This window comes from Desmodus rotundus, chromosome 8 (genome assembly GCF_022682495.2).
Source record: "Desmodus rotundus isolate HL8 chromosome 8, HLdesRot8A.1, whole genome shotgun sequence".
In the NCBI taxonomy this organism is placed as follows: domain Eukaryota; kingdom Metazoa; phylum Chordata; class Mammalia; order Chiroptera; family Phyllostomidae; genus Desmodus; species Desmodus rotundus.
In genome coordinates, this window is record NC_071394.1 from 122,799,362 (window position 1) to 122,816,802 (window position 17,441).

The 17,441-nt window shown below is 43.7% G+C and overlaps 1 protein-coding gene across 13 annotated transcripts in view; it reads left to right on the forward strand.

Moving 5' to 3' along the window:
- Window positions 1-17,441, forward strand: part of ARPP21 (cAMP regulated phosphoprotein 21) — a 147,427-nt gene that overhangs the window by 86,323 nt on the left and 43,663 nt on the right. For 11 of the 13 annotated variants that reach the window (XM_045200139.2, XM_045200138.2, XM_024565845.3 and 8 more), the window contains 4 exons: window positions 3,686-3,867; window positions 4,859-4,963; window positions 5,939-6,199; window positions 8,334-8,460. In XM_045200139.2, the coding sequence (XP_045056074.2) occupies window positions 3,686-3,867; window positions 4,859-4,963; window positions 5,939-6,199; window positions 8,334-8,460 (675 nt within the window). The remainder of the gene's footprint in view (window positions 1-3,685; window positions 3,868-4,858; window positions 4,964-5,938; window positions 6,200-8,333; window positions 8,461-17,441) is intronic. The other 2 variants (XM_045200146.2, XM_024565846.3) reach the window with 1 other exon arrangement.

Sequence of the window (17,441 nt, forward strand, 5' to 3'; positions counted from 1 at the left end):
AGTGCTTTCGGGTGCCAAGTCCCAATTCTTATTCACTGGATTAGAGCTATTATCAAAATATTTCCTTTCAAAGAGGATCCTGACAGAGAAACGGGGTCTAATAACACTGTCGAACAGCTCTGCCGAACACATTTCTCTGATCTGACAAATGCTAGACAGTATCATAATTCTAGACCAGAAGGAGAAGGTATTAATAAATTTAAAAATATATCTATAGACCAGATGGAGATATAAGATGAATTATGATGTTTTTCTTTTACAGAATGTGTTTATTTTTGTAAATGGAAAATACACACATGCATGTATGTATATGTGTGTATGTGTGTTTGTGGTGTGTATATGTGAATAGATATCTATTTAATCTAATCTCTTATAAGTCTCTACTATTGAAACAGGAAATTTGCCTGCTTTGGGCTGGAATTCATCTTTCTCTGTCATTTCTGTGAAGTCCTGAAATCCATACTTCTCATCCTCTGCCAAATCCATGGTAGAAATGATTGGTGCTGGGAACCAAGAGCATATAACTACTTTGCTTCTTGTGTCAATTGTCCTTGGGTTCATTTCTTGTTATCAGCACATCTACGAGCCCCTGTGGGAAGGGACCATCCTGGACTATTGTTTTTTTATGTCTCTGGAGTGGATAACAGAGTATTCTCAGGCACCATGCTTAGACACAGGTGCTCAATAATTGCATATTATTGAAATATTATCAACTACCCATTAGCGATATTAAGGTGGATAGCGAGCAGTTTTTCATCTAATGTCTCATATATGAGAATGTGGCTCATGGATAAAATTATGACTGATGAAATATCTGTCTCAAGCAGGATTAAGACAAGCAATGATGTGAAAATACAAGGGTACCTGCCAGTCACATGTACTAAATGAAACAAAAATGAAACCTCCTTTGTCAGCACAACTGACTTGGCTCTTACTAAGTACAAAATATTGAACAAATATTCTTGCAGTTTTCCAAATGCAGCCACAACTTTTAACTTTGCCTGGTCCTAGACTCAGCGTTCAGCTGGTCTCTTTCTAACTCAGGACCTCTGGCTTCCTCTGCTCTTCCTCTGCTTTTCAGGGGTCTGGACGAGTGAGTTGCTGCAGCAGCTCTTTTTCAAAGTCACCCCTCTGTAACGCCTCCGTCTTTGCAAGGCGAGCCTGGTTTGAGTCTTGCCTTTGATCTTTCCCCAGCTGTCTTGGACTCAACCTCCTTTTGGAAATTTTTAGCAGAAACTCATCTTTGTTCGGCTGTTTTCTTTCAACATCCAGAGATGCCAATAGCCTTTGGCACCCCTCAAGTACTTGTTAATTCCCCGTGTATGTTGTTATTCCTTTTTGCTTGGCCTTCATTGGTGCAAATTCATGAGTGTGTGATGTCAGGGGCATGCCTTCAGGGACGTCCGCTTGAGCAGCCCTGTTGGCTAGTCTCTTTGAAATGGTCCTGATGGGCTTCCACAACCCTCTACTTGTTTGTATTTCTCAAGACTTCCAGCATCTGTGTATCCAAACTCCTTCTACCTTTTTCTTAAATGCACTGTGAACTTTTTGTATAGTATCTACAAGCATATCTTTGCGAGATCTGAATGAATCCCTTCCTATCCACAATAAACAGCTGTGTTATAATTTGCTTGATCACTTTCTAAAACCTAGAAAAGGAGAATCTTTTTCTCACCCATGTTCTTTCTTTTTAAATAAATACCCTTCCGCCAAGTCCGTGGCACTCTTGCTTTGGTGGTAGGAGCCAAGAGCATATCACTACTGTGTCTTGTGTCAATTGCCCGTGGGTTCATTTTCTTGTTACTGGCACATTTATAAGCTCTTTTGGGGGAGGGGTCATAAATTGTTGTGTTTTTGTTTGTGTTTTGCATCCTAGAATGGATAACAAAGTCTTTGTGCAGGAGCTCAATAATTATATATCAGTAAAATAATGTCTATTACACATTATACATGTTGATATGGAGAGGGGAGAAATTGTTCACCTAATGTCACGTATTGGAGAGGAATGAACACTGGGCATTGAGTCCTTCCACCTGCCCTGACTCAGCGCGCAGCCCTGGCTTTCCTCTGGAACTGCTCTCTCTGCGCCTGTGCCAACCCATGTGTTGAGGCCTACAGGCATGCTAGTGCAGCTCCTGACCTGAAAACCTCTTCTAAGCTGGGTAGTGCAAGAGCCAGCTAGTTTTGCTGTCCCCTTTGGACTTCAGCAGCTGTCAGCCACACTAATTGCTTGTATTTAGTGGTAATTGCATCTGGATTGGTGGAAGTGGTAGAATACAGAGACGCCATCATAACTTGACTTGAAAACCAATAGTCACCCATCCTTGCTCTCTTAGGAAATCGTTCTCTTTCCTAGTATCCACCTTAACTTCTTTCATTTTCCTCAGTTACTGTTACCTCTCCTCAGTGAGCATAAATTCAATCTTTTATACTTTCTTTTCCTTCCAGAAAAACCTGCCATCTCTCTCTACTCAAGTGAATTCTTAGTACTTCTCATATGCAATTATTTAGAAACATTTCTTTCTTCTGGTCCACAGTGTGTTGATGATAGTTCAGATAGGGGATCTACAATTTTTTCAAAAGAACATTGAATATTTTGCCGTTATGTTTTTCACCCAAATTGTGGTCAGCTTTTCACACTTCTCTGGGGTAAGTTGAAAGTTATATAAAATGTAATAGATTCTTTTTTTCTTATTACAAAGTTGGGTGAGGTCACATTTCTGAGGAGTGTTGGAAGAGCTAAGCTCATGCATGTCAGCTGCCTGTCACTGTGCCTGCCACATTGGAAACTTGTCTGTCCTCCTGTCACCTTCCTTTTCCTCCCCCTTTCCTCTTTCATCTGCTGCCCCAGACTGTCTTCCCTTCAGCTCCTTGTTCCTATAACCTTTGTTATAGGTAGGCCTTCCTTTCCTCTCCTGAAACATGGGGAGGCCACACCTTCCTTCCTCACAGAGCCTCGATGAGGCTCCAACAGTACTATTCCGTGAACTCTGAGATACTCCCCGAATAAGAGCAATAAAAAGTGAACTCTGCCATTATTTCAAGAGGCAAAACACTGTACTTCCCTTTGTCTTATTACCAGAGGATCCCATCATAAGTTTATTATGGATGACCTTTAAAATCTAAACCCCCACATATTCCTGCATGTGTCTATTTAGAGAAGCGAGTGGGCGGATGTGGTATGTTCTGTTGGATATGTATACATCTGTGGAAATGACAATGATACTGAATTGGTAACAAAGCTAGGGGAAGGTAAACAAAGGTATCGGTAAATAACGTGTAGCCAAACATAGCGGGAATTGTATAAAAGCAAAGCAGCCCCCTCAGGGTGTACATTATCCCACTGATGGCTGCGAGGTATGGGGCAGCAAAACACAAGGCTTCGTGAAGATTGCTTCTCCACTGGGTGCCACTGTACGCAGATGCACTGAGCTTTGGCAAATCTCCCTGAAGGTGGGGGATTTATTTACTGCTTCGTAAATTACTCTGGGCTTACATTATTATCTAGGTTAACCGGATGGATCAAAAACACCCAAGTCTCTACAAGGTAAAGATTCAGGTGTCCTAGGTTCCCACTTCCCTTCCCCTTTACTCTAGGTTACTTTTTAAGTATCTATCAGAGCGGTTCTTTCTGGCAAAGGGGAGATGAGGGGCTCACCAGGACCAAGCTCTGATTCCATTGCAGGCCAGCCCTTTGTGAATCCTGATGGCAGCCCTGCGGTGTACAACCCCCCCAGCAGTCAGCAGCCCCTGCGAGGCACCGTGGTGGGGCCGTCCCAGCAGCAGCCTCGGCAGCAGCCCTCCCCTCAGCCGCAGCAGCAGGTGCCGCCTCCGCAGCCACAAATGGCAGGAACACTGGTCACTCAGGTATGGAGCTGGTGGGAAGGCAGGGGGAAGGTTTCAGAGTAGCGCTGCATCAGGAAGAGGGCATATTCTCCATCGGCACTGCCTCCATCCACTCCACAATGAAACATGGCAGCCCAGAGTCCGTGGTTGCAGGTGGACAGGACTTTATCTGGATTCCTAAGTTTAGATAGAGATGAGTGTCCCATCCAGTGACTTACCCGGTGAGGGCATGGCACTGGGGAGAATGAATGACAAGTTTTTTTCTTAGATCTAGATGCTACTTTCATGTATCAAGGTGCCTTTCTTGGGAACTGAACTTATATTCCCACCCAGGCCTTTGTACAATAGAATCTTGCCCACCCGTTCCCAACACAGACTGTGTTCATGTCTGCAAAGTGTCAGTATTAAGTTTTTTAATCAAAGGGAAGAATAGAAATCAGTTAATTCCAAGGTGACCTAACTGTTCAAACACTCCTTCAAGAGACGTAGAGCTGCCCGCATTGTCTAGGGTGGCACGTGGCAATGTCCACAGAAACCTGACGTGTCCCAGGTAGGTTTCTGGAGGAAACCTTGTTTTAAATATTTTTTCCCTCACCTCCTAGTCCCTGAAGGTGGTAGCTGTTATTTGGCAAATCTCCCTGAAGGTAGTAGATTTATTTGTTGCTTCTTAAATTACTCTAGGCTTACGTTATTATCTAGCTTAACCAGATGGGTCAAAAATAGCCAAGTCCTCACATGGGAGAAGGTTCTGGGTCATATTAGGGGGCAATATTTTTAGACCCAGAGGATCTGGCAACATGAAAATACAGCAGCACCTTCTCACAGGAGCGTTCACTCTGAGCAGACAATGGCCTTGACATTTCCTTGGAGGCTGGTTCCCCCCCCCGGAATGCATTGAGCCAGGAAGACGTGTGAGGGGCGGTGGGCGGTCTCCTTCACGTATGACAGCCTTCCTGTGGGACTCCACGCCCCATGCTTCCCTGTGACCTGATCAACGTTTTCTTTCCTCCAGTCTGTCCAGGGGCTGCAGGCTTCCTCCCAGTCAGTGCAATATCCAGCAGTCTCTTTTCCTCCCCAGCACCTCCTGCCTGTGTCCCCAACGCAGCAGTTCCCCATGGTATGGATTACGTGTGTGCGGCTTCTCCCCTGGGAGGGCACGCTCACTGGTTTTACCATGTTCCTGTGCAGGGCTGGCCAATGCTGGGTGGGTGCCCTGGGCTGACCATGACGGCTTGTGTGCGAATGTCTCGTTCTAGAACATTCCAACCCATCTTCACAATCATGGTTGGTTGGTTGGTTGTTCTGTTATCTGGCCCGTTTGAGTGGTTCTGCAATCTGGTTCCTTTTTAAGAGTTTACCAGCTAATTAGGAACTAAATGCCTTCAGAATCAGAAGTTGGAAACACAAAGACACATGGACTTGGTGTGAGGGTTTGGGGTGTACCTTAAAGTCAGTGCTGAGATGGCCACCGTCATTGCCCTTATGCCCCTGAGAGAGTTATGCCGCTCACGTCCCAGTCCCCTTATTCCCCCTTCACTTTCCCTCCATGTACTAGGTCCTTCTGGACAATAAGAGTGAGCATTGCCCCTATATCGCAGGCCAGGCCTGTGAACAAAGACTCCCTAATAAACAAATGGGGTCCCACCCAGCCTGTTGGTGGTGCCCGTCCTGACTCCATCTTTGCAGCAACCACAGTGACAACGGCCATGAGTCCTTCCTCCTCTCCCCAGAGACAGATCTGTGGCTACTGCTGGGAAGACTGGCTGACCCTTCAGGGCAGAACACTACACCGTCCTTGTCTCAGCAGCATCCTGAGGAGCCCAACCCTTAATGAAAGAAATAATTTGTATCCATTGAAAGAGGGAGTTAGGGTCAGATTGGTTACCATCTCTGTCCCTTGGGATGGTTGAACCAGTGTTCTCTTGTTCTGTTCTCTTGTTCTGGACAGAGGATTCCTTTCTTTTATTTTTTCCTAAGTGCACTCCCTGCCTTTCCCACAAGGACAGGCATGTGGCTGATATCTGCCTCTATGTGCCTCTCCCATAACTAAGCTGATCTCGCTCACCTGCTCCTTTCTTTCTGGGTCTTGCAGAGAGAAGACGTGGCAACACAGTTCGGCCAGATGAACCTGAGCAGGCAATCCTCAGGAGAGACTCCTGAGCCCCCACCCGGCCCTGTCTACCCGCCATCCCTCATGCCCCAGCCAAGCCAGCAGCCTGGCTACGTCATTGCCTCCACAGGCCAGCAGCTCCCCACCAGCGGGTTCTCGGGCTCTGGACCTTCCATCTCCCAACAAGTCCTCCAGGCCCCTCCCTCACCACAGGGCTTTGTGCAACAACCTCCACCTGCACAGGTAAGCAAGCTTCTTCTCACACCTGTGACCACAGGTGATTTGTGGTGCACTTGGACCTCTCTATTTCCAGGTAGAATATCACCAGTTCAGCATGTCTTGCTCTTCCGGTCCAGACTTACATTCCCCACCTGCAGGACCTGGTCTGCCCTGTTCATCAGTTGTGCAAAGCCTTGGGTCTTGGAAAGTATGTTTAATAAAACTGACCCAACTGTCCATGCTACGAGTACAATGGGGAAACATCCCAATTTCCAGGTCGCTGGTACAGAGGCTACATGAAAGCAGTCCCTTCCTTACAGTGCCCTGCTCGCTGGATTGCCCGAGAAGGGATAGCTGTGAGGAAGAAGAGAGCCTGCCCCTGGGGGACTTCCAGCGCCATCATGTTGCTGCTCTGGAAATGTGTTCTTCCCTTTCTCATCGATTCACAGCCCTTTCTGGAGCTAGCCTGGTGCTCCAGGCAGGAGCCCCTCTCTACTCCACAGGAGGAAGCTAAGCCGACATCCACTGTCCTTTCCCTTCCCTCGGGGGAAGTCGAGCTCACTCGTGCACTCACAAGTAGCCATTAATCATATTTAATTGACTTGAGCATGTAAGACTCTGCAGATCACTGATTTTTACTGTTCTCTCAAAGACTGATTATGTGTTACTCTTCACCACCAAACATCTCTGGTGGTCTCCTGGGTATCTCTGGCAGAATATTGCAAGTGATTACTGTCAAGATGTAAAATGCAGAGAGGCATTTTCTGGTCCATTTTCAACGCACACATATCCCAAGCAAATTCTATCCTAATTATGAAATATTGTATTGGATGAGCTGCTTAAAGTACAGTGTCACCTTCTCATCATTTGTTTCACTGAATTAACATCTTGAATAAATTATTATTTTTTCAATCCATGCAGAACCCTCCACCATGAAATAATTTTCACTCAGCTGTTCATTTTTATTTAAGCGGTTAATTAATGGTTCATCTTCTGTTGCCTTCTCTGTGATGTCTCTTTGCTAATAGAATTTAAAGAGCTGTGAAAATTAATTTTAAGTTATAGGAGAAAGGGCCTCATTAATATGTTAATTATTTTGCCAATAAATTAAAAACTTTAAACTTAATTATTGGGAAAATTATTTAGCTCTTTTAGCCTATAGAGCATATAAGTGTCCCTATACATTTTTACTGTCAAGGAGGTGGTAGAATGTTTCATTGAAGACTTTTTTATGAGAGTTCTTCCTTGATGAAAGAATTGCAGGATTAGTGGATGGCCAGAGCAAAGACAACGCAGAGCCCATGGTGTGTGTGAAACAGAAGTGGCTTGTGCGACGGCAATGATTTCATACCCCCTTTCAACAGACGGAAAAATAGAAAGAGGAAGGGGGAAGAGAAAACAGGTGTTCATGATTCATGATCAGTTTGGACGTCCATGAACTTCTTTTTTAGAAGAAACAAAGGTTAACGTATAGGATAAAATCCATAGCAATTTTAAATTATTTTAGGGGACATTTTAAAATTTGGTTATTTAATGATGGAACCATGAAAAGAACACTTGAGGTACAGTCTATGGGCAGACGTGGACACGTGGAGATGTGTCACACATGCTTGTTTCATTAAATAAAAACAACAAAGAACATAGTGTTTTAAAACAACCACCACTGTATTTGGTGAGTAGCTCAGGCGGGATGGCTCTTCTCTGCTCCACATGGTGTTGGCTGGGGCTGGAACATCCAAGATGGCCTCACTCACGTGCTTAGAACGCAGTGTAGCCTCTCAACTGGGGCGCCACATGGCCCTTGTCTCCCGCTGGATAGCCTGGACTTCTCCTGGTGACTGGGCCCTCCTCCCGCAAAAGTGGAAGCTGCACTGCAAGTCTTCGTAAGGATCAGGCTTGCAAGTCTCCGAAGTCACCATTTATCAAAGCCAGCCACAGGGCCAGCCTAGATGCAAGGGCTGAGGAAACAGATTTCCCCTCTTCACGGGAGGAGCTGTGTGTACACACACGCAAGCCCGGGGGAAGATTTTGGCAGCTCTGATTATAATCTACTACAATTACATTACGCCATCCGATGACAGTATATTTTATATTTAAAAAAAAAATGTTACTTAATCTGCAGTTGTCATTCCCTGCTGTTTTTCCCTTTCTTCCCCAGATGCCCATATATTACTACCCATCTGGCCAGTACCCTACCTCAACCACGCAGCAGTACCGGCCCATGGCCTCCGTTCACTACAGTGCTCAGAGGGGTCAGCAGATGCCGCAGACAGCACAGCAAGCAGGTACTTGGAATCTGTCTCCCAGTTCCTCCTCTAACCCAGTTATTCTTGCACATAAATCTCTCAGCGGTCCTCTCTAGATGAGAATCCATGCGTGGCCATTGAAATCAGCTCATTTCCCTTACCCAGAGAAGATAATGGAGCATTTGATTAACTCTGTACGGAAAAGGAACAGGTACAAGAAGGCGAATCTCCTGTCACTGCAGCGTCCCAGGCATGCATGCTAAAGGCAGTCTCCATGAATTATTTTTGGATCCTCTTAGTGTATTTTGAAGCAGAGAGCCAGCCACACCCCTCTCTTCCTAGTTTGTACCTTTCTTTTTGTTTTTGTTTTTTTTTCTTTTTAACCTAAAGAGAATTCCTCCCCTGTTCCTCAAGCTAGGGGACCACATTAGGTTGTCTCTGTACCATCCTTAAAAGTCCTGTCTTAAAAGAAGGCCACTGACCTTGCAGCCCGTATCCCGGTGGAACCCTGACTCCATGGCTCACTTTCTCGAGGGCCACCCACCTGCAGCCCGGAGCTCGGCAGCCACTGTGCAGTGGGAAGGGGGGCCGATGCACTGTACGAGAGTGAGTAGCAGGTCTCACAGTGAACCGGTCTCTTTCCCTACTGTGTCACACTCCTAACGGGATGCCGTTACCCCAAGAGCAGCAGCAACCCAGCAGGGCTGAGTGACTTGTGCTAGGGAGAGGTTTCTGTCCTTCCTGCTGACCACACTGCAGGGAAAACAGCTAATTGTCATGCTGAAGACCACCAGCCTGGGGACCCTGCCTTCTTTCCGTAAGTAGGTCCTGCTAGAGCGCGTGCTTCCCATGGCTGCTCATCAATGCCTGCTCCGTCGTCTGTCATCTGGTTTCTGCACCGATTATGTGTATATGTGTACATGTGTATATGCTATCTGCAGATACATACATGCAACAGAAACAGGAGATGTACCATGTTTATTAGCTATGGCAAAAAGCACAGTCCTCACCACAGATTAATACCAATAGCCACCCTAAGAATACTGCTAGCATTTTGTCAGATTGAAAAGATAATTAAATTCCTCTGTATTTTGGATAGCTGTAGGTTCCTTAGTTCATCTTGTGGCCATTTAAAGTCTGTGGAAGAAGAATTAGAGGAATGCATAGCACCCAACCAGAATTTGTCTTGTTTCAGCACTGTATTAGTTTGGGAATGATTACATTTTGACCTCTGAATTGACTTCACACTTTTTCAATAATAAGAACACAAAAAGGTTTTAAATTATTAGTTATTTTAAAAAGCATTTGGTAATGTTTTCTCTGATTGTTGGAAAAGCTTACTATATCAGTTGGTGGTAACTGTGCTATCAATTTAGATACAAACAGAGTAATGGGTTGTTTGCATCTTGTACTGTCTTATTTTCTTTTGCTAATGTTTATCAAAGAATTAATTTAAAACCTTCTGGATATTGGTCCAACGGCCCAAGTGAAGTTTTCCTGTTAATTCCCAATGCCTTTAGAAGAAGAAAGATGAATGTATCTAATTATGCAAATATTTTAAGTTTAGTTTGGTGCCATTGTGTGACAGTTTTCTAAACAGCTATTTCAGTCTTGCATGAGAGTATGGTCCATAGATGGGAACGTGGTCACAAATGTTCTGGAACCCACTAACCCTGTAAACTCTGGGTCTATGCGAGGGATGGGGCTGAAAAAGTTGGATGAATGTGTCAACAGGGCAACAAACTTGATTAGGAATAAGCTTCAGGTTTCCCACTAACTTCACTTATGAGTGTCCACACAAGGGAAAATACGGGTGACACTTTTCACTTTTTTTTTAAAAAGTGGGATGCGGAAACCACCCTCCCCATCCTAGAGAGACCTAATGGTCTCAACTGCATTGCGTGGCAGCCTGGTGGCATTGACTGGCCCCATGCTCCCGCCCCACCACGGAGGTGCCACCCCCGAGGTAAGATAATGACACTGCAATTAGAAGAATGCATTCTAAAGCAACATCCTGCTCGAAATGGAAGCAAGTGTTTCTGGTGTTAAGGAAGGGGAGCTGGAGAGAGGAGAGAAGAGAAATGATTCATGAACAGTATCTTCTCCAGAAGCGGAACATTGGTAGACTCAGTGGACTGAGACGTTTGAGCTCCTACTTTCCATGGCTATCCCAGGGGAAATCAGACCTAAAATCCAAGGCAGTGTCCACTGCAGTGTTGAATTCACTGAATGTCTGGGAAGGCAGGTGGTCTCCCCTGGCCTCACTGAGAATCGCCTCTGCTGATACAATGCAGGTGACCCAGCACATGCAATGTCTTGTGACAGTGCACCGAGGCTCCTAGTCCTGTCATTGGCAGGCCTTTTGCTGAGGTCAGTGACACTATCAGAGACTTTCCAAAAGAACATGGCAGGGTTATTTGGGGGAGCAACTCTTTCTCAGAGGACTACCCCAGAGAGGAAGGAGCCTCTTTGGGTAACTATAAAAGTCAGATCTCCTGAAGGAGCTTGATGATTGGCCCTTTCTCTCTTTAAGTTGACCTTGGACCTGGGTTGGCATAGCACACCACACAGTGCTGCCCTGCCTCACGCTCCCTCCTGTCCCCTACAGTTTTGTGTCTTGGATCCGACCCTCTCCCATCTTCTGCTGGTACTGACACCAGACTGTATCATAGAAAACTCAGCTATCTTGTGATAAGCATTAGAATGGAACAAGATTATGTCAGCTGTAGCCAAATGAGATTTTAATCTCAATTTGCTTCTTGGCATTGTTCTTAATCTTCATTTAATTACAGTTGAAAAGTGTTTATTTCTTCTCCTGCATTCTTGGAAGAATTGAAATTGCTGTAAGTTACTACATCTTTCCAAGGCCTTAGAACTGTACACAGTGGAGTTTTAGAAAGTGAATGGGCTATTCCATAGTTGATAAACAGGTGGACATTTGAGTTACACTGAGGCCCAGTGAGGGGACATAAGGTCGTCCTCTGGGTGATGTTGTACTCTTTACCCTACCAGTGGGTGACAAATGTGCTAAGCATGTGGCAGACAGTGCATATGCTGGTGGTGATTGTAAGTAAAGGTCATTAATGTTAAGAAACTTTGGAGAAATTAAATGGTAAACTGGCACAGTGGCATTTGACTTTTGTAGCAACCTATGTGAGGAAAACAAACACCTTTAATATAGGAATTTTTCTAATGGAAAAACCATTTATTGTCAGTTTGGCACTATCAGGTACCCCCAACAGTGGAGGGAGTGGCAATTGTCGATAACCAAAGACTCCGTAAGAAGGCAGTTATCAGGTGATAGCTTAAAAAATCTCTATGGTTTTCAAATCATTCTGGCTTTGAAAGACTTGGACATGAGGGTCTTACTTGATAACACATCTTTCTCAGGGGTCAGAGAGTGAAATGAAGTGCTGAGAAACAACTCTTTCAGTCCTTCAGGTTTAGGTTTATTTTAGTAGTCAATTATCACACTGCTTTTAGTAAACACCTATGTTGTTATAGTTTTACTCTTGATTAATAGCATCTTGAAGGCCACAGAAATGTTAATGATAATTATACCCACCATGAGATCAGGATCTCCTATGGGTTAGTTGCTACGCTAAGTGTTTACCGACATTGCACTGTTTAATCCCCACCGCAAATTTACAAGGGAAATATTAGCTGTAGCTCTCCTGTTTGACAGACAGGTAAACTATTACACAGAGAGGTGAAACAAGTTACTCCACATCACAAGGTTGATGGAGTTGGGAGGGGCGCCAGGTGACAGTGGTTTTAAGCCTGAGTGTAAGCCACTTCAAGGAAACAACACAAGCACAGTTACTAGTTTTGTCATTATTGGCTGGCACGGATGATCCCATAGAAACCTGCATGTTGGAACTAAGTAGCATGCCCATCTTCCGGAAGCAGATAACATTTAATTAATTATTCGAGTGCACAGGTAAGCTTTAACAGCAGAACACATGAGGAACCCTGGACTTGTGCTTCCCAATGCACCATGGGCTTCCACTCCGCTTTCCAGAGCTGGACAACAGCCAATGGCAGAGGGCAGCTGAGACATTCATGCATGAATCACACATTGGAAAGGGGGGCGGGGAGGAGAATTTCTCTTAGTGTCTCCAGCTCCAAATTCCCTTTTCAGTTTGACTTAAAAGGAAATGTATGTAGCTTTGTTCTCGGCTCTCCAAAATCTTGGACATGTCCTAAGTGCAGCATGAGCTCATGCAGTCCTGCATGCATTTATCAATGGGCGTTTGGGGAGGACTAAGTCACGGTTTGATATCAGAATAATGCCGGCCTCCTAAAATGAATTGGGAAGCATTTCATTCTCTTTTTGAAAAAAGTTGTGTAAAATTTGTGATAAAGTTTTTTTTTAATGTTTGATAGACTACTCCAATGAAGCATGTGGGCCTTGAGATTTTTACAGTGGAAGCATTATTGTTTACTTTTTATTTGAAGATAGTTTCCAAAGCTGCTTAATTGTGAATTCAATTAATTATGGTTATAGGACTACTAAGATCATCTGTTTCATCTTTGCTGACTTTCAGTAATTTGTGGCCATTGAAGATTTGCCCATTTCATCTAAGTTGTTGAATTCGGGACTGTGAAATTGTTAGTGTTATTTCTTCATTATCCTTTTAATGGCTAATGGATATGTTGTGATATCCTGTTTCATTCTTGATGCTGATGATGTTTAAAGTCTCTTGTTTTATTTTGTCAGTCTTGCTAGATTTATCAATTTTATTGATGTTTTCAAAGAACTAGCTTTTTCTTTCATGGACTGTTTCAATTGTTTGTTTTAATTTTGTTGACTTCTGCATTTACCTTTCTTATTTCCTTCGTTCTGCTCACTCTAGGTTTATTTTGCTCTACTATTTTGTAGTTTCTCAAGGAAGAGTGTTAGATTATTTACTTGAAAACTTTTTTCTAATGTAAGAATTTAGTGCTGAGTTTCTCAGCTCTGCCTTAGCTGTGCCACACATATTTCCATACAGTACACTTTCTTTATTTTTTAAATTTGTTTAAAGATTTTATTTGTTTATTTACAGAGAAAGGAGAAAGGAGGGAGAAAGAGAGGGAGAGAAATGTTGATTGGTTGCCTCTCGCACGCCCCCAACTGGGGACCTGGCCTGCAACCCAGGCATGTGTCCCGACTGGGAATCGAATCAGCGAGAGCACAGTACATTTTCATTTTCGCTCATTTGTATGCATTTTTAATTTTTTAAAGATTTCCTTTTCCACTGCAGTCTATTTGGAGATGCATTGTTGAGTGCCGAATTGTTTAAAGCTTTTCCTGTTATATTTCCGTTATTGATTCGAGACTGATTCCATTAGAATCAGAGAACATAATCTCCATGGATTCAATTCTTGTGGAATTGTTGAGGCTGGTTTATGGCCTAGGATATTGTCTATCCTGGTGAACGTTTCACGAGCATTTGAAAAACTGGGCTCTCTGCTGTTGTTGCGTGGAACATTTTATACACGGTAATCAAATCCTGGTAGTTTATTTTGCTGTTCAGAACTTCTGTTCTTTTCCTGATCTTCCACTTACTAGTTTTATCAGTTGCTGAGAGGTGCGTATTCACAACTCCAACTATAACACTCCCTAAAGTCGAAAAATGAATCTCAAGGTGAAGGTTGTCTCCAATATCCCCAAAGACCCAGGATGGAGAAGAAACTTTGAAATTATTACCCGGTTCCCTTCCCAAATAAGTAAGAAATATTTCGTTCCCTAAATTAGAAACATTCCATATAGAAATAGTCTAGAAAGTAAAGGCCCCCTGACCGTATGTAGCTGATACGTAGGTGTTCATGTAAGTAGCTGCCTATATCTCTTCATTGGCAGGCATTCGGTGCTGCTGCTTAAAGCCAGTGAGATTACTTCAGGTTTAGGTAGAGTAACAAAGTAGATAACTGTTTGAATAGGCAATCCAACAGCTCTGCTTTCCTAATAGACCAGATTCCATATTCTTAAGATTCCATATTCTTAAATATCAAGAAGAATAAGAAGGGAAGATGGCTGCAGGGCGAGAACAGCAGAAAAACGCATGACTTGAGTGAATCTTAAATTAGATGAACTTATAACAGCAGTAAATCATTTGGTGTGGATTTTGAAAACTGTGGAGATGCCTCTCTCCTCTGCCTTTTAAAATCTTCTCCCCACTCCCAACCATCTGCTGTATGATTCATTGGGGGTAAAAACCAGTCTTAAGGAACATTTTTCATTACAGTGTTTTACTTTTCAAATTAGTGTTCAGAAGGAAACCATGAGAAGGAGATCTTAACAATACATCATACTGCAAAATCGCACACAGGTTTGGCGAGGCCTCTTTAAGCCTATTGACTTGTGCTCTGTTCCTCTCTGGCCTCTGTGTTGGGTAACGATGCTCCAAGCAGCCTCGCCATAGCAGAGTTGGACTCTCTTGCAGGAGACAAAGGTGGAGGTCTTCAGAAGTTTCTGAGCCTCTTTTGTCCCTTTTTTTCACTTACATTGAATAGAAACCTCACTTGGACTTTCTCTTAAGGTCTGCTTAACAGCCGTCATGAGATATAAATAATAGAAATAGAAGTGGGGCTCAATCACTGTGTTTGTGAAATGAAGAACCTGAAGAAGGCCAGCCTCCTGCCCAATGTGGAGTCTCTCATCAGAGCCAGGAGGGCGGCTTCTACTATTTCAGTATTTACAGACTGAGTAACAAATGCTGGTTTCAGATGCTCAGCAGGCTTACTCAGGCTGACAAAGTCTGTCTGGGGAGATTTGGCCCTTAATTTTGTCAACTCGGTACCACAGAACACAGGTGGCTTGTAAGGAAAGCACAGAAGCGGGAGCAAAACTTGGAGCTATGTTATTGCCCTGCCCCCACCCCTCATAAGAGGGAAGTTGGTGCTTCCCCACCTTCGCACCATCCCCTTCCCCTTTCCCTGCCCCGGCAGAGAAGGTGGAAATAAGCCTTACGACAGGCTTCCTGGGGTCCCTGTTAATCAGAGACAGGAAGATGGGTGCAGGTAAAGATTGTGATTAGTTTAAAGCATATGTAAATAAAAGGCATAATGACCTATGGTGAGGGAAGAGGAAATTGGGCCAGGGAATGTACATGCTGTTTATTTTATTTCGCTCCCTGATGACAAGATGACAGCATCATCCCGGAATCGGCCTGCGACACTCCGACGTTTAGGAAACGGATTGCATCCATTGCAACCTTCATTCTTCACGTGCAAAACCCAGCTGTGTGTAGGGAGTTCCTCAGGGAAGAATTAGAGAATTTGAGGGTGTCAGTCTGTTAGAAATACACACTATACAATAGGCCATTAGATTTTTCGGTTCCTGTCTGGGACGGAAATCCAAAGCACCTTTTATCTCATTAGGTAGAGCAATTCTACTCCTTCTAGCCCTTTCCACACACAAATCAACCCTGGGCCTCCAAAGAGTCCTAACAAGAGCTTGTAATGCCACACCCACCCTCTCCCGTGGTATGGTATTTGGGGGGAGGGGGTTACTGTTGGCAGTGCTCCTCGAACTTTAATGTGTATGTATACTAGTGAGGATCTTGTTCGAATGTGTATTTTGATGCATTAATTCTGGGGTGAATCCTGAGATTCTGCAATTCTGCCTGCCCACAAGTGATGCTGATGCTGTTGGTCTTCCACCTTGAGAGAAATGTGATAGATAGTACATCTGTTTAGCCATTGCAAAGAGATGGGACCACCCACATTTGCTCTTTTATTTGACATTATTTGTATTTTAGGCACAAATCTAATACTTCATAGTTCATAATGTATGGCCTCATGGATTATATCTAGTAAGTATTTAGAATTAATGCATTAATGTCTACAAATCCACATTTTGAGTAGAACATAAATACAGCATTCTACTACATAGCAAGTACTCCCAAGTGTTGAAAGAATGAATAATACGTGTGCCTATTTTCGCGTTAGCAAGTATAGAGAGTGTGTGCATGTGTGTGAGAGAGAAAGAGGGAATGCGTGGTGATTTCAAAGGCTAACTGGAAACCCTTGAGCCATTCAGTTCAAACATTATTTAGAGCAAAACTGTAGTTAAATGTTGTGAAATCAAGTACATAGACAGCCTAACAAACCTCATCAACAAATGAATAAACACATCAGCACATTAGCCCTGGCTACTTTGACTCAGTGGGTTGAGTGACAGCCTGAGAAGCAAAAGGTTGCTGGCTCGATTCCCGGTCCGAGTACATGCCTGGGTGGCAGGCCAGGCCCCTATTTGGGGCCACATGAGAGGCAACCAATTGATGTTTCTCTTTAGCATCTATCTCTCTCTCTCTCCCCCCCTCATTTCCTCCCTCCTTGGTCCCCTCTCTCTAAAAATAAATAAATACAATCTCTAAAAAACAAATGAATAAACATATTTTTCAAAGTTCAAATACCCAAGGAATATGTCACAGAACCTTTGTGCCACTTTCTGGGGTACAGTAAGTTTGGATTTTCATATGCTTAGCAATTTGGGAATTGCTGTGAATTTAAAGTAATAATGCCGCCATCAAAACTCATTTCAGGTGACTAGTTCTGAAAGTGTTCAGATGGCTCTGGAAATCCCCTCATGTCACTCTTTGTTTACGGCAGGTCTTTCCTTCATCGTGTGTCTTTCCTTCTGAAGGGACTTGGGGGCATCTCTGGCAGGAAGGTATAATTAGCTGTGACATGTGTATAGTTGAAATAGAACAAAGCCACAGTCCTTCCCTAATAGGTCTGCATACAAGTTCAATAAATAAGAACATGTGTAGTTTTTCTTTTCCTTTGAGGAATAATATTCTCGTTGTAACAGCACGGTGTTTGTGTTAGCAGCTCCTAGTAAGAAAGAAGATTATTGCCTCTTTAATGTTCTGAAGCACATTTGGGATGGGGCAAAATGTACCTTAATGGAGTCTATAAAGTTGTTTAACCAGAGCAGTTGAACAAAGTTGACAGTGAATTCTGTATCTGTAGCTTGACTTATTAAGCAGTCAATGTCAGTGTAACGGAGAGGGGTTTATCCTAAGAAACCT